Source organism: Vanacampus margaritifer, chromosome 14 (assembly GCF_051991255.1).
Source record: "Vanacampus margaritifer isolate UIUO_Vmar chromosome 14, RoL_Vmar_1.0, whole genome shotgun sequence".
NCBI lineage: Eukaryota > Metazoa > Chordata > Actinopteri > Syngnathiformes > Syngnathidae > Vanacampus > Vanacampus margaritifer.
This window is the reverse complement of record NC_135445.1, coordinates 3,930,830-3,957,340: the sequence shown is the minus strand read 5'-3', so window position 1 is coordinate 3,957,340 and position 26,511 is coordinate 3,930,830. Positions and strand designations below refer to the sequence as shown.

At 41.5% G+C, this 26,511-nt stretch overlaps 1 protein-coding gene across 1 annotated transcript in view; it reads right to left on the bottom strand.

Moving 5' to 3' along the window:
- Positions 1–26,511, bottom strand: part of LOC144034125 (netrin receptor UNC5D-like) — a 117,209-nt gene that overhangs the window by 7,378 nt on the left and 83,320 nt on the right. Inside the window, exons 3-13 of the mRNA XM_077542678.1 lie at positions 19,447–19,653; positions 12,764–12,907; positions 12,555–12,658; positions 7,266–7,443; positions 6,169–6,336; positions 5,929–6,093; positions 5,816–5,848; positions 3,924–4,124; positions 2,299–2,424; positions 1,235–1,444; positions 247–331 (exon numbers count right to left, since the gene is read on the bottom strand). Coding sequence (XP_077398804.1) covers positions 247–331; positions 1,235–1,444; positions 2,299–2,424; positions 3,924–4,124; positions 5,816–5,848; positions 5,929–6,093; positions 6,169–6,336; positions 7,266–7,443; positions 12,555–12,658; positions 12,764–12,907; positions 19,447–19,653 — 1,621 coding nt within the window. The remainder of the gene's footprint in view (positions 1–246; positions 332–1,234; positions 1,445–2,298; positions 2,425–3,923; positions 4,125–5,815; positions 5,849–5,928; positions 6,094–6,168; positions 6,337–7,265; positions 7,444–12,554; positions 12,659–12,763; positions 12,908–19,446; positions 19,654–26,511) is intronic.

Here is a 26,511-nt window from a genome sequence, read left to right as displayed (position 1 = left end):
AAAATATATCACAGGCAACCTGGTGACTGACAACTTACAAACTAACCATTTGACTAGTTAACCAACCAACCCACCAACCAACTAGATAACTGACCAACTGATTGACTTACAACCAAACGACCAACCTGCCTGATTAACCAATGACTAACTCAGTCATTTCCTCACAAATAAGCAACTCCATAACCACTTACACAACCAACAACTAATTGAGCAACCAACGTAACAACGTGTTTTAGGTGCGCTCACCAGCTGTCCTCCTGGTTGACGATGACCGTTGTCTCCCACGTGGTGTCCTGAGTGATCCCCCCGACGGGCACCAGCAGACTCACACCTGCGCACAACGTCGACGTCATTAGCACACCTGAGCTAAATCATCAACAAGCGCGAAGCTAACAATGCTTTCTGTATATGAGAGCGCCTCATTAAAGCCAGCTGCTGCTATAACTAGCAGTAGTTTAGTGTCGTGTGCACGCCAGGCCACAATTTGCCTGTATCACTTTGCTCCACCATTCTAATATCACAACTCCTTAGTACGTTGTACTAAATTATATATATATATTTTTTAAATCAATTTTATTCTGGATGAATTTCCTCCTCAATTTCCTTTAATTTTCGGATTTCAAAGAAAGTATCACCTTGACAATTTGAATGAGTTCTTGTTGCAGTGTATTGCATATGCCCGCTATTCAAGGTGTTTGTGTGCTTTTAGGGACGGTGGAGGCTGACTGAGGCGAAGAAGGCCAAAGCTGTCGGCCATCTGTGGAGTGAATGAAAAATGAATGTTCTCGCTGGATGGATGACATTTTCTCATTCTTGCTGTGGGCCAATAACGACAAGGTCAAACATTGCCGAAATACGCCTGCCCGCCCGCCTCGCTCTCTAAGCGTTTGTGTGATTTTTTATTTATTTTTTTGGCCTGGAGGAAGGAAAGAAGGAGCAAGGAAGGAGCAAAGAGGTGACAAAGAAGGAGGAGATATGAAGTAGAAAGACAGAATGAAGCAAAGCAGGAGAAAAAGACAAAAAGTAATAAGGTGGAAAAAATGAAAGAATGAGGAAACAAGGAGGAAATGATAAAAAGCGTTAATATGAAATGGAAGGAAAGAATGATAAAAAGATGAACAAAGGATGGAGAAAAGAAAGAAATGAGGAAAGTAAAAAGAAATATCGAGGGAAGAAGGAAACCAGGAGGAAGGAAAAAAGTAAATGAGGAAGAACCTAAGGAAGAAGGACTAACCTGTGTTTGGCACCACCAGGCGTCCCCCCGCGTGCCCCAACACGGCCATGGCTTTGTGCCGTGGCCTGACCGCGGGTGGTGGCGCCCCCTGGGGGCCAAAGAAGTTGCGCTCTCCTCGGCCCAATGTGGCGCCCACCACGACTCCTCGGTAGTCCGGGGACAGGCCCCTGGGGAACGTCTGAGGGTGGAAGTCCGGGCCATCTGTGATCCCTACGTGCACGCACACAAGCACACACATGAATGACGTGTCAAAATGGACACGCACCACTTGACTTGTGAGTAACATAGTAACTAAGTAACTTATTTCGCCTAATGAGAAGCGCTTATCAGTATCTACCATTTATAACAACGTAATCACAATGACTATTAGAGAAGCTAATATAAGCAACTCAGAATCTCCAAGTAGCCAAAAGCAATATAATTGAAATAAAGGACTAGCCAGTATGAGTAACAGAATACTCACGAGTAAATTATTTGGGTAAATGTATCGCTAAAATGAGTAACTGAGTAACTAATCAACTTGTATATGTAATTGAGCGACTATGAATAATTTTACTGTATTGGGTAAAGGATCAGCAAGTAACTGAGTAACTACAGGTAACTTATTTATTTGAGTAAAAGAGTAGCTACAATTAGTAACTGATTAACTACAACACATTTATTTGGGGCGATTGTAACAAAGTAATCTGGGTAATAGAGTAGCCACTACGAGAAACTCAGTGTGAGTATCTGTGAGTACCTTAATTAATTGGGCAAATTAGTACCTGGTAGAGTAACTGAGTACTGATGGGTAGTTAGTATGAGTAACTGAATACCTACTTTGAGTAACAGAGTAAATGTAAGAAACTTAATTTGAGAAATAAGAAGCTCGTATCACTAACTAAGTAGCTGCTATGATTATGAGTAATGGCATAATGAGTAACCTAAATTAGTAGGTAGAGTAACTGAGTAACTAACCAGTAGTAGTACTGTGTAAAGACTTACTCACCGTCACCCGGAAGTACTCCACTGCCTATTCTTTACAAACATGATATAAATGTCGTAATGATTTTAGAGGGGCTGACCTTTGACCTTGAGATCGGGGTCCAGGAGCTCCTTGTCCATGGCGTCTTGGAAGCACATGGAGCTCGTGTACGTGCGAGACACGCTGAGGTCGGGCTGCAGCGACGAATGGATCAACAGTGGGTTACCTGCGGAAAGACGTTTGAGCATTCATTCCTTATCCTTGATATCCGTCCTAAACAAGTAGCTAGTATGATTAACAGATTAATTAAGTACCACTACCTACAAAATACTGCGAGTACCTCCTATAAGTAACTAAGTAATTACAATGAATTACTATGAGCAATATATTATAAGGGGGAACAGAGTTTGTGTATAATAAATAACTAGTAGCGAGTAACCAACTACCTACAATGAAAAACTGAATAACTACTAGCTGCTACGAGTAACTTAATTGGACAAATGAGTGGCAGGCATGAGTAATTGTTTAGCTAGAACGGGTGAGAGAGTAACTACAATTAACACATTTTGCTATAATGAGAAGTAAAAGTACCAACCAAAAGTAACAATTTAATCCCTATGAGAGACTCAATTATTACTATTAGTATGCATAAATACCAAAACTGAGTAAATGAGTAACTGGCATGAGTACCGCAGTACTACAGAGTAACTTGCTTGGGTAGATTAGTTGCTAGAATGAGTAACTGAGCAATTTATCAGCTAGTAAAAGTAACTAAATGAGTAGCTAATTAAAGTAAATAAGTACCTACTAATAGCAAATTACAAGTACTTTAAACTTATAAATAAATAGCTACCATGAGTAACTGAGTAGCTAAAACAAATGTAACGACAAGTAACTTATTTGAGCAAATGGAAAGCTAGTATAAGTATTACAGTAACCATAGATAATTTATTTGAATACATGAACAGCTATTATGAGTAACTCCGAGTAACTTATTTGAGTAAATGCATAGATAGAATGAGTAATTAAGTGGCTATGTTGAGCAACTGAAAGTAACTACTAAGTACTTTTGGGTAACTATGAGTAAATACTCAGTTAACAAAACAACTGCTGAAACTGGCAAATGAAAAGCTAGTTTAAGTATTAGACTAACTATATATAATTTATTTGAATACATGAACAGCTATTATGAGTAACTCCGAGTAACTTATTTGAGTAAACGCATAGATAGTATGTGGCTAAGTTAAGCAACTAAAAGTAACTCCAGAGTACTTTTGGGTAACTATGAGTAATTCCTTGGTTAACAAAACAACTGTAACTACTACTAAGTCTTTTTATTTGGAGACCAGAAACGGATTAGCTACAGGCAACTAGGAGTAATTATTTGGGCAAAGTAACTGATATGAGTAACCGAGTAACTACACGGAGCAGCATGGACGGCACGGTTTGAAGGACACAAATAATTCAGTGAGGTGAGGAGGTAACGGCAACCTTCTTCGTACCCCGCTGGCCTCTCGCTGCACTATCACAACAAACGTGACCTGCAATGCCAACCTTGTAAAACAAATTGACATTACGCATCACACGCACATACAATAAAACATTGAATAGCGTCGCTGAATTATTCATACGAGTACACATACATGATTCATCCGCACGTACACAAACACTTTCAATCACTTCATGATAATTCATGTATAAATGGATATGCGTTGTCGGTGTCACCTTGCCGCGACGTCTTAAAGTTGAAAGACTGGAAACCTCCGGCGAGGGCGGACGAGTCGATGACGTCCACGCCGTAGTCGCTGCGGCTGCGGCGGTACACGGTGACGCCCACGATCAGCAGCGCCACCGTGGCCGCGCCGGCTGCCAGGCCGGAGTAGAGCGCCACGTCGCCCCCGCCGCCAACGCCGCTCTCCACCACGCCTCCAAAAAACAACGGCAGCTTTCATTACATAGCATCTTACAATCAGTAACAGACTAGGAGTAACTATAAGCAATTACTATGAGTGACTGAGAAACTAACAAGAGTAATTTGAGTAATTATGTGAGTAAATAAGTAACTATGAGTAATGGAACAATAAATTTGGGCAACTAACAAATGTGCAAATCAGACTAGTGACTATGAGTAGTTTATTTGGGACACGGTGTTATGCGTAACATTATGCGTAACAAAGTAACTTATTTTAGTAACTGAGTTACTACTCACTACTAACTACTTTTTATTTTTTTTTACATTTAAATTTTTTTTTTATTGTTTAAAAAAAAGTTAGTATTTTTTATTTTTATTTATTAATTATTATTATTATTATTATTTTTAACTGAGTAATTACTATCAGCAATTGAGTGACGTAATGAGGTAAAAGTAGCGAGTATGAGTAAGGGAGATCTCTTGCAAAGACAAGAACTTTGAGGAGGTTCCTGAAAGAAACACAACAAAAAAAACAGACAAAACGCTTTGTGTGCATCCAGTGATTTTCGCATAAAATGCGCAATGACAAAACTGTATCTCGTCCAAAGCAGAAACGAGGACCAAGGACCGAGCACCAACGGGCTGCTGGCTTGTTACATGTAGATAACAAGATCCAAGCGGGACATTGGGAGAAATCCGCTCAGCAGGACGGAGCGCAAAATGGGAAAAATAAAGAAAGCTCATTAACATTTTTCCACTGGCAGGTTAATTGGGGGCTCGCAAAGTTTGGGACAAACTAAAACAAAGCTGAGGACAAAGTGAGGAGAAGTCGCTACAAAGACTCTCAAGCCCCTTTTACACCTAAACTCATTGGAAGTTTTTGCTCTTGCGATTTTTACTTCCTGGAACTGTAAGAAACTGAAACCAGTTCCTACATAGGGATCCTCCAAAATTATTAGTTCTAGTCAAACCATGCAAGATATTCTGGAACTTTTAGTTCTTGGCAATTGCAGTTGCTGGAACTAAGAAGTTCCCATCAGATACATTCATGAGACTAGAGGTGGGAGTCTCACGATTCGATTTTTGGGTCTGCGATTCGATTCAGAATCAATTTCCGATTCAGAACCATTTTAAGTCAAAATTATTTGACTGACAATTATTTCTGCTTTCATTTATAGATGTGCAAAGAATCGTCACGATTTACTCTGACTCGCTAATGCTAACTAGCGGGCCACTCGCGGCACTTTTATCCCTCAGAAGTACGGCTATTCATACAAAACGCTTCAGGAATGTACACAGAGAACATTACTCACCGGCATATGCTCTTCCTACGCTGCAAAAAAACAACTGTTATTGGAATAACTTGTTCGTGACTTTTTCCTTCTACCCTCTAATGTGGCTACAACTTAACAGTGTATTAGAACGCGCGGAACCACACTGCCCCTAAGTGGCCAAATCGGGTACAACATGAACAGCGCTCCCAAATGAAGGCACACACAAACGAGGGCAAGACAATTTTGACACATTTAAAATCGATTCTGAATCGTATTAAATAAGAATCTCGATTCTTATGAGAATCGATTTTTTTGCCACACCCCAACAGGAGACCTCGCCCAATTTATTATTATTAGTCCCTAGGATTTGTATTTCTTGTAATTCATTTCTCTGGGGCTTCTTTTGATCCCCACACACACAAAAAGCTCACCTTGCGGTTTGGCGTCACGCAGCAATTTTCCATCTGCAAACACACGCACGCGTATAGTTTTAGGCGAAATGCGGCTGTTTTTATCAATTTCCATTTACAGTCGTCGCTCTCACTTTGTGTGCACAGGCCTCCGGTGCAGTTGTCGGTAGCCAACGCCACACCGTCGCACAGCCGGCCGCCGTGCTTGGGTTCAGGCGCCGCGCACTCGCGGCTCCGCCTCCTCTCGCAGTCGCCGGTGCACGCCGACCACTCGGTCCACGTGCCCCAGCCACCGTCCACTGACCGGATGGCAATCGTGACAATATTAGCATATAAGCTAGGCTAACGTGGTGTCGTCGTCGACGTGGCGTTACCTGGACACGGCGACGTGCAGGCGCTCTTCTGCACCGACGCGCCGTCACAGAAGGAGCCGCCGTTGAGCGGCGCCGGGTTGGTGCACGTGCGCGAGCGCTTGTGGAGGCCGCGGCCGCAACGCACGTTGCACGGCGACCAGTCGCTCCATGATGACCAGCCACCGTTCACTAAATGACAATAAAGTCATGAAAAGATGATACAATTACAATTACATAAATTAAATATAAAATATCAGATTTTTGCGACTAAAGGTCACACTTTTTTTTTTTTTTTTTAATAGTTTGGCTGATTCTCGGGTGCAATTTGTATACTGTATGTTAAAATTAGAGCTCAGACTGAGAACCAAAATCAAACATTCCTTGATTGAATTCTGGTTGGATTCAATTTTTTTCTTTCTTTTTAGTTTAAAATGGTCTTCCTTAACTAGTATCTCGCATCGTGTTGTGGCCAAATGTGGAATGCTGGCCGGTTGTTGCTCCTTCCGTTGCTGTAAATCTTAAATACTTGTAATTTAACTAAATATATAAATGAAAAGTATTTCACTGTGCGACAAATGCATGCGAATTCAATCCAGACCAAGCGAAACGACATTGCATGATTAACGTAACTTTTGTTTACTTCTACTCTGGTGTGTAGCTGCTCTGTAAATATATGCTCATAAAATACAAAAAAAAATGGACATAAGCACTAAATTGGAAAAAAAAAAGGTGCCGTATAAATCCCGCCTCAGTGTCCCCAGAGTTCATCGAGAAGTCGATGATGATGATCAACGGCAGCGACTGTCATGTTTGGCCGTGATTTGCGGTCACCAAAGTGACGCGTCAGCTCATTGGCTGTCACCGGGCGGGAAGAACGAGTCGTCGGGCCATCATGAACATTATGGAAATGAATGATTGATGGGCCTTTGCGAAAAAAGAAAACAAGAAAAAAAAGAGAAGCTGATTTATTCTTGCCGTGGCTTTGCGGCCCGTCGCTATCGACTAAATCACACGGAAAAGCAATAAAACACAAATTACTTGGAAACAACTCTTTAAAAAAAAAAAAAAAAAGGAAAAAAAGAAAAAAAGAAGCAGAGTTAAGGGTTTCATTAGCTCACCAAAGACGACGACGGCAGCTGTGGGGCTGCGGCGCTTGGCCACGATGTTGCTGGCGACGCAGGTGTAGTTTCCGGAATCGGAGAGGTGCGCCTGAGGGATGACCAGACGGCGGTCGCCTTTGGTGTCCGTGACGCCGCCGCCAATTCTCAAAAGCTCCTCGTTTTTCAGCCATTCCACCTGAAGACCACAAATACAGAGTTAAAAAAAAAATGTCTAATTCAAATCAAAATGGCTACCCGTGTCTTTTCGGGCACGGTTTTGATTTTGCTGAGTTGAGTCAGTACATGCTAGGAGATGGAATCGTTGGGACGGTTGAAATGGACAAAGTGGACCTATAATGGATATTTCAGATTAAAATGGCCGTCTTCGTGTGTCTTGAAATTTTTGAGATATTTTGTGTGTCTATTAATGACAGACATGTCTACTAAATTTCATGTTGCTGTATACAATTGTCTTCAAATGCTGAATTTTAAAAACGCTCCAAAGGCGTCTCCTAGCTATTTTTTTTTTTTTTTTTTTTAGCTTTACACGCACAACCTCATCCATATTTAAATTTTCAACAGGATGAAAATTCCTGCCAAATTTGGTGAGTTTCTACTAAGGGTGTCAGGCGATTAATTTGTTTTAATCTTAATTCATCGCATGACTTCGATAGTTAACTCGCTTAGTCGCACATTTTTCATACTCTTGTTAACATAAAAGTGGGAAAAAAGTTAAACATCGCAAAATCTTTTAATCAAGTATTTATCAAGTATTTATAATTAAGTAGTTTCATAATCATAAAATTGAGCTAAAATTAAGAACTTGACTGCAAAAACGAGAGTAACATTGATTTGTGTTGAGGTCATTTTTTTTGCCACTAGATGGCATAATTGCATTTGTAAGACGTTGGTGACAGCACTGTGCATTTTTTTTCTCATATAAAAAGCTGTCTAATCGTGAACATGAAGCCACTTGCGAATTATTATTTTTTTTAATTATAAAATACAACTTGACGGGCAGCACGGTGGCTGACTGGTTAGCACGTCCGCCTCCCAGTGCAGAGGACGTGAGATCGAGTCCGGGCTTCGGCCTTCCTGGGTGGAGTTTGCATGTTCTCCCCGTGCTTGCGTGGGTTTTCACCGGGTACTCCGGTTTCCTCCCACATTCCAAAAACATGCATGGCAGGTTAATTGAACACTCCAAATTGTCCCTAGGTGTGAATGTGAGTGTGGTTGTTCGTCTCTGTGTGCCCTGCGATTGGCTGGCAACCAGTTCAGGGTGTACCCCGCCTACTGCCCGAAGCCAGCTGGGATAGGCTCCAGCACCCCCGCGACCCTAGTGAGGAAAAGCGGCCAAGAAAATGGATGGATGGATGGAATACAACTTGACCCCAATCTCCGCAAATATATGCATTATTATTAAATTTGCTACTGCTAAATGTTGACCTGCGGCGTTGGAATACCCCCAGTACATGCTTTCCAAATAAGGTCATTAATCGCGCATTTAAAAAAATGAGTGAAACTATAAATGAACTTAAAATGAATGCGCTAATTTTGACACCCTTAGTTTTAAACATTGGAGAAAGCCCTCAAAATGGCGACTCCTTTGGCACTGCCAAGCCGCGACGAAGGACGCTCCGTGGCCGCCGATCTCCGCGCTTGAGCGCTGCTGTAAATTGACATTACCGTCAGGAGCTTTTCATCCGCGGGGAGCACTCTCTGATTCACGCCGCTCTATTTGAGGATTAAAAACTCCGTCCCGCTGGGAACGCCGCGTGTTTGTACACCGGCGCGTGCGTCGATGTGTGCTTGAGCACGCCGTGTGTGTTTGGCGTCCAGTCGCTGAGGGATTAGCACAGCAGCCAACAAACTCAGGGATTGCTTTGCTCTTTCCGAGCAACTCCAGTTGAAAGGTGCAAAAATAACACAACACCAGGAAATCAATAAATCAGGAATCCCGTCATCACGAGAGCGGTTTTGATTTTTATTTTTTTTTTAACCCACTCTCGGCGTCTGTAATTTAGCGCCCCCGCTGGTGGGCCGCGTTGCCTGCTCTGCTGAATTCGTCCATCACGTTTTTGTCCCCGCTGATTTTTTTCCCACCTGGCGGTGTAATCAAGCTCCGTGCGCTATTCGATTATTCTTCGACCCACACAATAACGGCGAAGGGAGCTTTGTGCCTCCCATGGAAAAGTCTCGGGCTGTTAAAAAAGAAAAGAGCACGAGCACCTTATGCTGCTGTGCGTTGCCACGGAGACGAAGGTCAACAGCTTTTGCCGCAGAAAGAGTGTCACCATGGGGAACAAAGCAGGAGTTTGTGTAAATAATTGCTTTTTAAACGGCGGGTAATATCAGCGGCTAATATGGGCAATTTTGCTCAGAGGACTCAAATGCGACCAAAGGACAAAACGTGCGTCTTTTCAGGGCGGGCGAGCTATTACTTTTCTCATTCAATATTTAGCACTGCGGAAATGTCGGACTTTTCCGATAGTAAAAAAAAAACCCTTGCTTTTAAATGGAAACTACAGCAACGTTCAAAGTACTCAAATGCAACCATAGGACAAAAGAGTGAATCTCGCTATAACTTTTCTCACTTCTAATAATTATGGGGAATTGGAAATGCAAGATCTTTAGCATAGCATGTGCTAATATTTGTCAGGACGTGGTCACATTATTATGTATTAAGCTACGTGCCAACATGTCTGAGCTTAGTGACTATCCTGTGTGCTAATATGCATAGCATGTGCTAATGACACTAAATGTGCTAGAGCGTGTTTGTATTTATTTTCCAGTGACAGCTTGTAATTGCATATTATTAGCACATGCTAATGGCGTGATTTGCATGGGCAAGCATGTGTTAGCATGCGAAAGCATGGGCGGATGTGTTAGCATGTATTAGCATATGTTCTTATCTATTAATGTGTCTGGGCTAGCATGTCCACATGGATTAAAATGTGTTAGCACGTTTTAATATGTTAACATGAGTTACAAGAGGCAACATTTTTAGTAGGTATTTGTATGTGATATCATGTGGTACATGTACTCTAATGTGTTATCATGTGATAATGTGTGTTGTGCTAGTCTTGTGCGCGTGTAAGCATGTGCGTGCTGAATGATAAAGTATAGCCTATAGTAGCAGGTAATAGCATGGCAGCACGTTAGCGCTGCACTGACGCATTGTGGTTATCATCTTGTTGACGCACTGATGCATGTTACAAAGAGCAGAGTGCAAGTAAATAATCCATAAAGTCAAGTAATTCCCAGCAGAAGCAGGAAATAGCTTCTCTTCTCTCTTTTTTTTGTTCTTCATTTTTCATGATGTGAGGTTGGAAAGGTTACGTTCTGCTATCGCCCCAACCCCCCCCCCCCCCCCCGCACACCCCTGCTGACGTTTTTAGCAATCGAGGTCACAACGCCACTAGAGAGCTAGCTGTAAGCATTAGCATCATGTTTGGGATCCAAAGATAATGTTAACGTATATATATATATATTTTTTTTTTTACCATACATGGCTAGCAGATAGCTTTAGCATCAAGTTTGGGATCAACTTACTTTGTTAGCATTAGCTTCACACTAGAGCTAAGATGACAATATTTTTAGCAATTAGCAATGTAGGTCACGCCCACCGCTGTCTGCCGTTAGCTTTTTTTTATTTTTTATGGTTCGGACATTTATTTGCTGACGAACCGCATTTTAAGACACAACTAGCGCTATCCAGCTGGAAGCCACCCGGAACGTTACGGCGGCGTTATAGCTGCTGTGCGACGTTAATGGAAAGAAGAGGCGTGCATGTTATCTGCTGCCCTGCTGTGATAGCAGCAATAAGCTTAGCACGCCTGATAGCAAAAACAGCTTACGTCTGCTTTAGTCTCACTGAGGACGGGACACTCTTTTTTTCTATTAGCTTTTTTTTTTTTTGATACATAAGCCAGTTTGAAGATACAAATATCATCTGTGGGATTGTCTCGCACAAATCCCTTAAAATAGAACACAAAAAGAACAGGAAGTCAAAAAGTCAATGAGGCCAAACTAGGTTGAGGAAATACACTTAACACAAAGAAACAACATGCTAACACATGCATCTAACACAGGCTTTGGCAAATTAATAAAAAAAGAACTCATTCAAGCACACACACGCGCACACATTTAAAAGTTTAAGCGTTTTTTTGATGACATGTTAATCGCATGTTGTAGTATGCCAAGTCGAACACGCCGCTAAACTAAACTAACAAAGCTTCCTCTTATTGAGAGCGAGTCCCCATTCCTACCTTCTCCAGACACTTCTCATATTTTATTCATTTCTATTGCTTGACAACAACGCGATAATGACACAAAGAGTAGGCACGAGGCTGGAGAGCAACACGTCGCTAACATGATAGCGTGACAAAATATAAAACAATGCATTTCTTATGAAAGAGGCCTAGCTGTCAGCTTTGTAGTATCAAGTCAGGGCTTGGATCACAACGTATTTCATTTTCTTGAATGAACCAGAGATAGTTATTAGCATTAGCAATGTTGGACTTTTTCACCTTACAGAAGTAGCTGTTCACATTAAGTCAACCATTTGTACTAGACAAGTCTATCTATTAACATTAGCGTCGAGTTTAGCGTCAGGCTTTGGCACTAGAAGACAATGTAGACGTGTACAATTACCATACAGCACTAGCTGTTAGCAGTGGCATCTAAGGGTCTACACTACAGCTAATGTTAGCTTACAAGGCTAGCCCTTTGCATTAGCATTAAGTCTGTGATGTGAAGACGGATACAGGGCTAGCTGTTAGCAGTAGCATCAAATTTGATGAGAAGATATACTGTACAGTAATGTAGGCTACTGTAATTTGTTCCTCTTTTTTTTTTTTACCCTATAACTGCTAGTATTGTTGTTAGCGTGTAGCTGTCAATCAAAGAGGAAACAGCAGGTCTGACTTTTGCGTAAACTCAAGCCTCCGACTTTGACATCGACATAGCGCAGACGGCGGCTCAGCGTGACGCCGCATGACTCAGCGTGACGGCGGGTGAGAGCGTTCGTTGCTATTCTCATTGTTGTCCTCATTGAAATTCATTTTGATATTCATGAGGGAGAAATTAAAAAGGCCGCGTGTCAAACACAACAACACACGCTCACAGAGGGAATTGATACAAGACACCTGAGTAAGTCACAGTGGGGCGTTTGATTGTATTGATTTTTTTTTTTATTTATTCCCGCTTTGTCCACTCATGCCAAGTTATTTGAATGAATATATTGTGACATTAGATTAAAAAATCCAAATGAATCTTCTACTTCTATGATGTGATTTATTATTGTACCTGGGCTGCGGGTACGCCATCTGGTGGCCGACAATGCAACACGATCATGCCGCTCAGGGGTACCTCCAAGCCTTGAGGGTCCTGCTCAAAGTTCTTCCTCAGGTCTGGGGGGGAAAAAAAACTTCAGAAGTTCAGTCAGTCAGAAAAAACACACACACACACACACACACACACACACACAGACACGAAAAACAAAAGTTGAGACTTACAGGCAATCCGCACGGATGCCTTACGGCTTTTGGATGTTCCCAGGTGGCTCCAGGCAACGCAGAGGCACCAGTAGTCTTCAGGACCGTGGAAGTCCTCCACCTGCTGGCGGGACACGTTGATCATCACCTCGCGGATCTTCAGGCCTGTCGGTGGCATACAGGGCTAACTGTTAACCTCGCGTTTGATCATCATGACTACTTTTTTCGTCAAACAGAGCTGAAGTTATAATTTTTCGCCATATGGGGATAGCTGTTAGCATTATCATTCAGTTTTGGGTCAGAACGTAGCATTAGCTTGCTTTCCATGTGTTGGATGACACTGTTTGGGATGATCACCATAAAAAGCTAACTGTTAGCATTATCATGCATTTTCTTTGGGTGAAATGACAATCTTTGTGATACCATTTTAATCATATACGACAAGCTGTTAGCATTAGCATATTTTTTTTGTGTCCGATGGCACTAATTTTAACTAAACTTAAACTTAATTTTTTTTTAAACTTTTCCACCATATAGAGCTAACTGTTAGCATTAGCATACATTTTTCAGTTGAATGATAATGTTATATTTTTTTCACCATATAGAGCTTGAAAATTTTCATTTTCCACTGATGCCCATATATGGTTTCTTATTTGATTATGATGTTGAGAAGAAGAAAACTATTACGTTCAAGGAAATTGTGAATTTTCAAACATCTGAGTAGAAAACAATCAGAAGTCAGTACTTTTACTTTGGGTCAGCCTGGCAGGCTCAGTCATTGTGACTAGACCATCAAAGGCGTCCCATTATTCTGGCAAATGTATTCACCAGCCAGACGCTCATCATCCCGCAGGCGGCCCCAAGCCGCAATTTCCTGTGGGTCCAATAAGCTCGTCAGCTATTGTGAGGCGTAATTGAAGGCTTTTAAATGTCCATCGCTCCTCTGACAATTATGCATTTGAATGCGGCGTGATGCGATGATTTCACATTTCATTTCCGGACGTGTTTAATCGTCACCTTCCTCTCGTTTGGCTTGTTGCTGCTGATAGAAAAAAAAAAAAAAACTCGTTTAATACAGACTGAAATTAAAGGAGATGTATTAATATGCATTTTTTTGGTTCACAGTTTAAAGGGACGTATTATGGAAAACGGACTTTTTAATGCCTTGTATACATAATAGTTAGATCTCTATTCCCACACATCAAGTGTGAAATTGAACAAATGCAGTTTTAGTTGTCTGCCTTCTGTTTTCTCAAAATGCACCTGTGAGCCAGCCTCTCATTTCTGAATGAAATAACCACCTGAAGCAATCTCATGTCAAAGCCAAAAGGTAAGCAGAGAGGTTAGCACAGAATAGCGTTAGCTTCTGATAATTATGTCGTAAGAATACCCAGCTAAGTTTTTGACATGGGCTGGAGGTTATTTGTGTTTGGCACCATGCAGTGTAATTCGTTAGCTTGGTTATGAAGTACTGCCTCCGCCAAGGAATATCATAATACAACCCACACTTTTACCGTCCTTGTGGGCAATTGCGGATCTAAAGCAGACACACGGCACTAACTTCATGCCGCTAATCAAGAGCTAACACTTTTTAACTAATGCTAATCTGCGCTACGACGACAACTGCTGTAAGGCAAATGTTAGCATTGCTAGCAACACATTAGCTCGCTAAATATCGCCTCTGTTTACTTCGTGACCCCGTTGTGACAAGAGCCTCGAGCCAAAGCACGCTAGCAGGCGATGCGGGAAGGCAGGCAGGCCCTGCCCTCACCTCCTCTGCTGCATCATCTTTATTAATGGCCATGCAAGAGAAACTGATGAATAAACAACAACATGCATGATGATGATGTAGCGCGTCACGCTGCAGGCACACAAGGTGACTCGCACGGCCCGCAGCGCAAACACACACACACACACACACACACACAAAAACATACATAAACTTTCTTTTGGCTTAGACATTTGTTCTTCAAAAAGTAGCGTCATAGACGTGAACTAATATTAGCAACATCTTCATAGGCTATGCACTTTTTAAGGTAGTTAGCAAGTTGTTAGCTTTGGCATCAAGTTGGCGGCAATCACTATTTTACTAATGAATGTTTAGAAATGTTGGCAAGCGCGTACTGGCGAATTTTCTTTTCACACCGTGCGAATGTTTAAAGTTGTGATATACGGCCCTAAAATTTTCCCAACTTTCTTAATCTTGATATCAGAAATTGTTTGTTGAGCTACAATTGTTTGTTTCAAGTCCCTGCATATGATTTGCCTTCGCAGGCCACATAAAATCTTCACTCTGCTTCCCAGATATGTGTGTGATGTGAGACGATCGTGTGACACACATAGACACACAAAATCTTCCTAATTCTGTCATTAAAATGCCCGAAGTGCTCATTTGCATTGTTAATGTGCAAAAAATGTGAGCGTGTGCTGATTAGGAGGCATTAAATGCTCACTGAGGAGCGGATCACCGCATTCATTTATTCATTAACTAACACGGTAGCTTGCTAACACGCTAAGCTACCTTTGAGTGTATGCGCTGCCTTTACATGTTCAGAATCGCCCATTTTGCTTTTTCTTTGGCTTTTTAGTGACATTTAGTACCCAACATTATTAATATTAGTGAAATATGATAATGTTTGTCTAGTTTATGACACATTTTCAATTGAAAAAAATGTCTCCCACTAAATAGCTACACTTATTCTCACAAGATAAAGAAAACATCCTCTTCATCATCATCATCTGAGCATGTGCAGGAGCACTTCTCTTCTTCCCTCGGTATCCATTTTCATCCCCTCATCATCCTTCTGGTCTTATCTCATCCCATCAGAGTATCACTTTCTGATTCCTGAACGAAAGCTACTCGTCCTTCTGTGACCTCCTCGGTCAAGAAGGCTTACATTTGACTCGCTGTTAGCATTAGCAACAAGTGCAGCCGCAATGTTGACGCAGTACATTGTTACCATATATATGGCAATTTGCTAGCATTAGCATCGAGTTTGTGGTTTAAAAACAGTATTCATGGGTCCATTTCTTTAACGTGCAGGGCTACCTGTTTGCGTTAGCATTGAGTTGGGTATCCAAATACTATGTTGTTGAGTAATTTTTTATCAACAGGGCCTGTTTTTAGCCTATTTTTTTTTCACTACACAGAACTAGTAGTGGTTAGCATTAGAATCGCGTCTGGGGCCAGTAAACAGGTCAAAATGTACAGTTTTATCGTTTATGTAACATCCATTATTTTGAGCCAGATAATTTTTTAATTCATTTTTTGGAGTTTTTGGGGAATTGCGTCGCCATGGTAACTCGGAATGGCTAGAAAAGTAATGCCGCACAGAGTCAGATCGAGCCGCATCGTTTGATACCCCATTTGTCCCAGTGCGATCTACGGTACGGGCCGTATTTTTGCGGAAAAATTTCGGGATTTTCTAGGGTGGAGAGTAATATGTGCTGCTTTCAGCAGTCCCATAATTAACCCATCGTTGACATACAGTTTTCAATTAAAACCTAGTGTTTTGTGGAAAACACTACCTCACTTTTATATTTTTATGCAAGATCGTGAGTGATCGGCGGCAACAGACTGATATACTGTGCTAGAATAATTAATAATAGAATAATAGTTTTATCGTTTATGTAACATCCATTATTTTGAGCCAGATAATTTTTTAATTAATTTTAATTCTTTTGAGTAGTTTTCTACCATTTATGACAAGCCGTTAGCATTAGCATAGGCCATCATACATTGTGCTTCAGTTTTTGCTCAATTTTGTTAAATCACAGCTACATTCCAAAATGGACGAACTCATTTGTTTGCCTCAAGATTGTGGGGGGAAAAAACCCCAAGAAAATAATGACAAAATGAATTAAAAAAAAAATGTTTGCATAGCTTTTAAAAAATGTCTCCTTGAATATAACGTGACAGGTTTGGCACAACTACAGCCTTTGCAGCGCTTATGCAAATGTGATTTATTCGGTTTTAGTTTTTAATCATTTTGCCAAAATCTAAAAAAAACAAAACAAAAATAAGTAATTATGGGGTTGTTTGTTGTGTGTAGACTTTTAAAGAAAATATCAATTATCAATGAAAAAGAAATGAAAAATAACCACTTATTAAAATGTCTTGTTACATGACTGTGACACAACAAAATGTAGTAGATATTTGGATTCACTGCGCACTCGGTTGGTGGGTTCCGCTGTGACGGTCACATGTTCATCCTTACATCACACTTTCAAAACACCTACCATCAAAGCGTCTTCCCGGGCCACACACACAGACAGCGTTGTTTTTATTTTATTTTTTATGGTGGGCGCATAATTGTGTTCTTCCCCCCTGGCCAAAACATTGCGGCTCCCCCACTGCTCATCTCTTATTCATATACCTATACAATGTAAAAAAAAAAACATTCCACGTTCCCATTCTGCATTAGCACCACCAGACGGTTCTCAGGCGTCCAAATTATTAGGTACATGTGCAGCTCGAGAAGAGAAGGAGCCTCTTAAGTGGTCCCTGAGGTGCTCGGAATCAAAGCTCCGCGAGACTCCCCGTTCATGTCTTCATCGCCGGCGTATGAAATATTAAAGGCAACACGCGTTAAAAGAGATGATCTAACTCGGACTCTGACAGCTGCTGCCGCTCGTGAAATATTCTCAGTGAACATCTCGTTTGTGTTTGCTGCAGTGCTCTCGTTGCGTCGCCCGGACTCGGGCAAATCCGCATTTTAGCCTGCTCGACTATGCCCGCCGTATAGTTAGCGTAAAGTGAGTGGTCCTTGGTTAAGGATGGACGCATGTGGATGTGACGTGATTAATGATAGAAGTCAACAGAAGAACTAGAAATCATCCACGGAGTAAAGAAAAAAAGTGATAGTAAACAAATGTGACAGCTCGCCTCGCTAGTTTTTCATGATTAAAGCCACCTTTACGTGATAGAAATAATCTTTTAAATAAGGATTCGCATGAGTGCGGTCGTCTTTAAAGGACGCCCGATTCAACTTCAAAAGGACAAATAATTGATCTCAGGACAATTGAGTCTGAATCAAATCTCGTGTTGCGGACTTTAGCTCTTCAGAATCAATGTCATTAATTTGGCATTCATTTGCTAGCGTCCGCTCCGCTGGTTGCTTCTCTTAACGGACGCTGCGGGGGCCCTCGGCTCGCACCGTTTTTGTGTTCTGGTGCAGAACGCGTTGGAGAAGAAGCGGATCTTTTCAGCTCCAATTAGCTCGCCCGTGCCGTTAATTAACGAGGCAGGCCGGCGCATCCCCCCAAAACAAGAAGGAAAACATCCTCCTCGTTATGAAGGGGAGAACGTTCGACCCAAACAAGTGCTGTGATGAAAAATCAGCCCAACCCGGCAACTTTTGGGACCGTGTGAGTTCAAATAATAAACAAGAAAACACAGATTAAACTTTTTATCTCATGACATCCTAAAAAATTTTGGACCTAATTCAACTCTGGTGCTGTGAAGTTTTTTTTTCGTGGTGGTTGTGTGAAAAATTCAGTACAGCGGTGTAAAATTCCGAGACGATGTCCCGTCTTCTTGCATTATGAGACTTGGACAATCTTATGTGCCAATCCTTATAGTAGAACCGCTAGTCTAAAGGCCTATTTTCACATCAAACTTATGATGAAAACAATTCACTCATTCACTGCCATTGACGGCTATAGACGTCCAAAATTCATTTGATCTATTTCTATTAGTTTCACATTTTTTCCCACTTTTGTTAACAAGAGTATGAAATCCTAGAAAAAAAAATGTATTGTACATTTAGAACAGATTAATCGTGAGTTAACTATCGAAGTCATGAGATCAATAACAATTAAAAAAATTAATCATCTGACGCCCCTAATTTTTAATAATCTTTTCTTTTTTTTAATTAGGGGCATCAGGTGCTAATTTTATTTTATTGTAATTAATCACATGACAACTAGTTAACTCAAGATTAATCACAAATTTTATATCTGTTCTAAATGTACAACACATTTTTTTCCTAAGTTTTCATACTCTTGTTAACAAAAGTGGAAAAAAAATGTGAAACTAATAGAAATAGTTCAAATGAATTTTTGACGTCTATAGCCGTCAATGGCAGTGAATGAGTTAACATCGCTGCCAAATACAAAGTCTCTTCGTGTTTATAAAATTGTCGGTTTGACAAATCCTTTTTTTTTAGAGTGTATTTCAAAGTGCTTCCATGAGAAATGAAAAGTAGGTGTCAAGGAACCAAAAACTCTTAAGCCCTTAACCTAAAGCTAACCTTGATCTAAGAGCCAAGGCACCAGGAAACCTAACCCTGTCCCCAACCACAACCACTAATGTGTAATCGCTATCCCTTAAGCTAAATACTGATCCAAGACCCCAGAACCGTAACATTAGCACTGAGTTTTCTGCATCCATGAGAAGAAAGTAGACCAAAAACTCCAAACTGCTCTAGAAATAATAATTAAGAACCCTAACACCTAACCTGAACCCTAACTACAAACGAAGTCTAGGAACCAGAGAAATGAGAAGTTGTTTGAGGAACTTGGAACCAGAAACCGCAACGCTGACCTGAACACTGAACGTCCTGCATTCAGGAGAAAATGAAAAGAAATTGGCCCAGCAACGAAGAACCTTTTGGGTCAGACAGTCAGAACCATGTTTAGCAAAGACCAACTGGTTGATTGGTCTGTGCGCTTCTGCGGCCATTTTGAAAGAGCTTTGTCTGTACCTGTTCCCAGGTCGGTATGCTCACGGGACGCGTGCTGGCTCTGGTGGACCCACTCGCCATTGCACTTGAAGAAGATCTGCAGGGCGGGCCGGGCCTGGCAGCGCAGCTTGATGGGGTTGCTCTTGATGATGTAGGCATCCACCGGCTCCTCCACGAAGCGCGGCAGCGTGCTGGATGGACCATGCTGCTGGCTCTCACCGCGGACGCCTGCACGGAGATCAAATCAAATCACAGTCAGACTCGGCGGAAACACTTTGCACGACATCAAATGACTCGAATGCTTTTGACACGCGGGATGTCAGGCTGCCTCCGCGTTGTCAACGTGTTCAACGTCTCCATCTATCAAATTCCATCATCCCAAATCCGCTGCCGTCACATTCTTCCGCCCTGTGACCAGCCAGCAGCCATCAAATCTTCTTAACAGGCCCTTGCACCCAATTTTAAATCCTCAAAACGATCAGCAAACCTTTACCCCATGTGACACATTAGATGGTTCGCAAAGCAATCTTTACAATTTAGCATCGCCCATCTGTCTAGTACAGTAATTCCCAAACACTGTGCCGCAGGATATGATCACCTAATTGGTCCGAAAATGATCTATTTACGACAAGTAATGTATGTTCGGTCAACTATCTATGCCAGCGACGCAGAGCGATGTGTCTTCCACTAGAGGGCAGTAGATATAACTAGAAAAATTCCCGCGGAAATTTTGAATGGGACTGCTGAGTCTTGTAAATGAGCTGAACAGTTTAAAATTTAAACCACTGGAATCGCTCAAGAAATGTGGAAGTTAACCATAATCAACTGAAACTAAAAATATCTCGCTGTCCCTTTAAGAAAAATGCACTTTCACGCACACACATTTGACTTTGTAAATGAGCTGAACAGTTTAAAATTTAAACGACTGGAATCGCTCAAGAAATGTGGAAGTTAACCATAATCAACATCAACTAAAAGTATTTCACTGTCCCTGAAAATGTATTTAAAAAAATGTAAATGAGCTGAAGAGTTTAAAATTTAAACGACAAAAATCGGTCAAGAAATGTGGAAGTTAATCATAATCAACAGAAACTAAAAATATCTCACTGTCCCTTTAAGAGCGCACAGCCATTTTTGACTTGGAGTCGTCACGCGCCCCACATTCCATTGAGATTGCATGAAAGACGCACCCCTTGAACAAAAGCCTCTCACGACTTAACGATTCAAGATACAGATTCAAGAAATGGCTCGTTAGAATGGCAAGGGTTTGGGGAACACGAGCATGTTCTCATTTTTTTAATCGGATGAAAAATGACCAAATGAGAGCAGGTTGAAAACTTATGATTTATCAGAAATGAAGAGCGAAAGGCGCTTGAATTTAACATGGAAGAGATAGGCGAGTTGGTCCGACTTGTCCGAGCTTAAAGTGAAAATAAAGGTACTAAATGACACCTTAGCCAAATAAAAGTTAGTTTGTCTGAGAGAAGACACTCGTGACTACAAAATGTGAGAATTTGACGTCTCGTGAGAAAAGATTGTGGCCATGGTGACGACTTGAAGTGAAACTTTTGCAAATAGAAGTAGACTTTTCTTTTTTCCCGCCACTCTAAAGTGAATTGCTCCACTCTGGCACTTGCAATACACAACAATGGGAGAAGGCTATTTGTCTGCTGTTTGCTCACTGTCTTTGAACCCGCACAGAGGGGAGAGCTTACATTCCTTGAAAAAGATTTCGACACTGAGCTAAAGATGGGAAAAATTCCTACAAAATGAGCTAAAATTCGTATCGGTCGGATAACGTATGCGTGCGCAGCGTGTCTTGGAAAAAGGTGCTTGATCTGTAATTTTCTCCATTCATTTCCTATGGGAGTTTTTTGGGAGTTTATGGGGAATTGCGTCGCCATGGTAACTCGGAATTCCTAGAAAAGTAATGCCGCACCGAGTCAGATCGAGCCGCATCGTTTGATACCTCATTTGTCCCGGTGCGATCTACGGTACGGGCCGCATTTTTGCGGAAAAATCTCGGGATTTTCTAGGGTGGAGAGTAATATGTGCTGCTTTCAGCAGTCCCATAATTAACCCATCGTCGACATACATTTTTCAATTAAAACCTAGTGTTTTGTGGAAAACACTACTTCACTTTTATATTTTTATGCAAGATCGTGAGTGATCGGCGGCAACGGACTGATATACTGTGCTAGAATAATTGTGCACTTTATTCCCCGCAAACAGCAATCAACACACTTCAACGCTAAGCAGCATAATATAATCATCATCAGCGCTTACCTTGACACTAGACCGGAGAGCCGACGGTCCGGGTAGAACGAGCTGCAAAACGGCTGGGCGAACGTACGCTTCCCTCAGCTGACTCTACCCACACCGCGCGCCGCTCCGTCTTTTATTCTTTAACAAGTAGGGATGAGCGTGAGAAGCCGGGCTGGCCAAGCCCTCTCCCAGGCTCCCTTTCTATGAGTCGTGTCCTGCTTCGAAAACATGTTTCTGAAATAGGGAGGACTGCAGGTGTCCTGCCTCGAAAACATGTTTTCGAAACAGGGAGGACTGCAGTATAAACAAGGAAAGAGTTCCCAGGCTCGATTCCGCCAACAGTTCAGCCTTATATAAGAGGTTACATGAGGACATATCAAACCATGGTTATTTTCCATTCATTTAGTATGTAAATTTGGGAGTAAATTGAGACCAAATCATCATTATTTGGAGTACTGTGTACTGTACAATGCACAGTGGTTCGAGAATTCCCTAGTAGGAGTTTGTCAAAGTACTGTCAGGTTGGAATGCGAGTGGTTCAGGGAGGGTGGACCCAAATGCAGGGAAACGGGAATCAAGTGCAATGCAGACAGACAGAAAGGTGAGCAGACAACCATGACTGGACGAGACGCGACTGACGCTAATGTAAAAGTCCATCATGAATGGGCAGTATTTTTGGGAAAAATCAATAGAATTCTTGCCATCACAGAGCAATTATTCCCGCGGTTTGATGAAGACAGATGGTGAGGTGTCAGGAAACGTATTAAAGTCACCATTGATCTCCGCTACCTTGGCCACCAGGCTTGGAAAAAAATCACTAGGACATTAAAAATCAATAGGATAGTTCAATGACAGATTCAATAAAAACAACAGGGAATGTGCAGCCTCCTCAAGAGTCAAAACAGGAAGTGGAAGGAGGTGTTTATCTTGAACTCGTTCGGTTAACTAACCCTAAAGCTTCGCAGGGATGGAATGGCCGCAACTTGAACTAGCACTTTGTCGTCTCTACAGAGGCCACACGTTGTCTTCACTCAGTCAAAATGACCTTTCAACCCGTTAGATACCCACACACAAACACGCACGCTCACAAACGCATTCTCACACACACTCCAAGCAATGATATCATGCGACACGCGACATCCACTCACATGACTCATTCATAACACTCACTGGCGGTCCCTCTTCGCCGCCGCCGATACGGCACACTTGAAGCGCTAGATTTAGGTTAGTCTCAGAGGGAGCGGTCGCTGCGTCGAAGGCCATCAAACTTGTGAGGAAAAAAAAATACATCAAAGGGTGAACAAAATGGCGGAGAACCCTCAATACTAACGCAAAGATGTTTGCGATGAAAGACAGATGTTAGCTTGTCATGTGATGATTACACGTGTGCTCATTAACACTCAGCGTGTGTTAATTAGCAAGAGACCGCACACTCCCGGGGGTGGGCAGTCGCTCTGGAAAGGGGGGGGGGGGTTGCTTTTTGGGGCAACATAATACATAATTCAATCAGCTTAAACTTTTATATAAGGTTTGCCATTGACGCTAGTACCGTACCACACATGTTTCTTTAGCATGTTAGCATGAATAGCACTTGAGTCGTATTATCTGGTAAATTGAAGACTGACGTTTACAAGAACATCCTTATGTAAGTTAAACACTAAATTGTCTTTTATGTGAAAGAAAACTTATTAAGTTAGAACAACCCCATTTTTTTTTCACATTTTCATTCATTTTCAAAACATGTCTAAATTGCTACACTAAAGTGTCTGATTCTATCTATCTATCTACAAATAAAGTATTCTGCTGAAGACCACGTTCTAAAACAAGGACGAAGTGGCTTAGCGGGCCTATGAATAAATAAGAAAACATCCTCGCTAATTAAAAACAACATTTTTTTTTTTTGCCGTAACATTTGCGCCGCGCTGGTTAGCGGTTAGCGTCATGCAGCTGCCCCCACAGAAGCGTTAGGTCGCGGGCCGACGCCAGCGCAAACAGGCGGCAAACGGGGTGGCGTTTGTCAACACTGCATTGATTAAACGCTCCTTACGCCCGGCAGATGGATGCGGTGGGCGGTGGAGGTGAGTGAGCATCTGCTACGACGATGTCGCAAAGCCCTTAAAAAAAACGAGGGAAAAACGGCTTGCGAATGTGAATGTGTTGGCTCGGTGAGGGCAACACGGTCTCCAACTGGAGTTACAACTTTTCGGGGTGTCATTGACATGCTTGCCCTTAAGACTCCACTTCAAATCTGCCTTTAAACCTGTCAAATTGATGCTAATCTTAGCAACAACCTTATATCGTTAGCCAACTTGGATAACATGCCAGATTCATCTGTCTTTTGAGTTTTGAAAACCCTCATATGTTAGGGGCTTTGTATTGCATTTGATGTTTAAGAACACATATACAATAAGTTGACTGAAGATTAAATTGTTTAATAAATTGTTTAATGTTAGCAAAAAAATGTGCATCAGGTTTGTTGAATGTCTTTGATATTTCCCCAAAATAAGCATATTAGGCTAGTTTGGGACCGTATCCTCTGATGTTACAAACACGTGTATCTTAGGCTAATTGAGACACAAAATTATTGACAAAAAAAAAAGAGCAAATAAGGCTATTTTAATGCTTAACTTTAGGATGACTGCAAATCTCGGTTTAGAGCTAACTCCTCGCGGGTGTCCCCCTTCCAGTCAAATAATCAAATTGACGTCCTCATGTTTTGGCGTCAGGTTACAAAACTGACGCACTGTGTTTGGGGAAACTTTGTGTCTAACTACTAAGCAGGAGAAAATTCAAGCGAGATTTGACTTGACATTGTTTTAAGAAACTTTTCCAGCGTCTCCTCAGGACGCTAACGTCGCAAACGGCAACGACGTCTGCGGCGATGATCTTTCTGTTTCTCTGCTTAACAGCAGAAAGATGCCGCAGTGCTTTGTTCAAATATTGATGAAAAACCTCTCATCTGTCGGCTCGCGCACACTAGGAAGCTTTTTAGGCTTTTTCCTCCATCCAGGCACACTTACAACATGAAACAGGTCATCAATCCTGGTTGACAAATGAAAAAAAAAAGAAAAAAGCAGCAGGTTGAAATTGTGGTTTCGCTGCAGGTTTTGTTTATTATTTTATAAAAACAAATATGTTAGGTTCACTGAAGACTTAATAGTCTTTGATGTTTCTGTAAACACGCACACATTTGGCTCAATGGAGAATTTAATGGGTTATGAAAACACATTTTATGCTCTTAGGAACCAAAAGTAAATATATTGATGTTTAAGTTTGAAAATCTTACTAGACATTACGAAAAATATTACAGGTTCTATGAAGACGACAAATAGCCCTTGATGTTTACAACATACCTACGTTATTTGAACACGACCTAAATTTGCCAACATTATGTTGTCTTTGACATTTACAAAATGTGTTATAACTTGTCTTTGATGTTACAAAAACACATTATTTAAATTCATCACGGCTAATATGTCTGATGTTTAAGAAACCGCTTCAAGTTCAAAGAAGAGAGACAAAATTGCCTCTGAAACAGTATTTACAAAAACGTGTAACAATTGTTTTGGACGTTTAAAAAAAACACAGCTTGTCTCTTTGATGCTTACAAATGCATTCGCCTGGTTAAACAAAGACTCCGAATCATCGTTAATGTTTACAAAACCCCGATGTTTGCACTGTGGCGCTTTATCGTCTTTGATGTTTGCAAAAAAAACGTGTACCCCAAATTCATCGAAAACTAAATCATTCTCCGTGTTTACAAAAAACACAAGTCAGGCGTTATGCGCGCTACCCGCGGCCTCGCCTCCAAACCCCCAGGTGGCGCCGCGCCCGTCTTCATCACACTAGCGACAGCTTGCCAACCTGATGGTGGCAGACGGGCGACGGCGCTTCCCCCGGCGCCGTCGCCTTCAAAGAGATGACACTCTCGAGCGGAAGTGGGTCAGCCGCCGAGTGTCGACGTGACGAGCGACAAATCATCGATCTGTACACGTTTGTTTTTTTGGGTCTTATGGAACATGACACCTCATTCATCTGCGCTTGCTCCTTCCATGTCAAACGAGAAGACGCAGACAATCACGCTCCTAATTTAGATCAACTTCACGAACGCAAACTTCATTCATTTAGGTCTCGAGTTTTTGTATGCGTTATTTATTTATTCTTATCTATTTATTTTTCTTTTTCGCAGCACATCAGCACTGCGTTGGTCCCAGCACAAATCGACAAATGATGCGGAAAAAATATCTCCGGACGGAAATTGCTTCGAAAGCTTATATAAATATATATATATATATAAAAAAAAAAAAAAAGTTGTGAACTCAACATAAACAAAAGTGATGAGTTGTGATGAAAAATATATTTTTTAAAAGGCTACTCTAATCTAACGCGTGTACAGATGATTAATGACATTAATACATTTCTCAGGATATTAACTTTCTTTACTGCATCTCATTTCCCTGCCGCCACCAAGCAAAGTGCCAAAAAAGTTGCAAGGTGCCACAAAAGCTTTTCTCACGTTAAAGGCCAGGCTGCACTTTCATTTATTCATGCCTCCTCTTTATTTGTGTCCAAAGTGTGACGATTGTTTTAACTTATTTATCGAGCCTCCGCCGCACAGGACTTTCATTAGAGAGAGCCGTCGACCCGCCGGAGTCATGCCGCAAAATCTTCAATTATGCCGCCGTCTTTTCTTGTCATGCGGATCAAAGGCCAGATGGAAAGAAAGAGTAAGCAACAATAAGCCATTACTTTTCTTTGTTACCATGGCTATGGCCAACAGACTTGCATTATGTAAAAAACAAAAAAGCAAAAACACCGCTT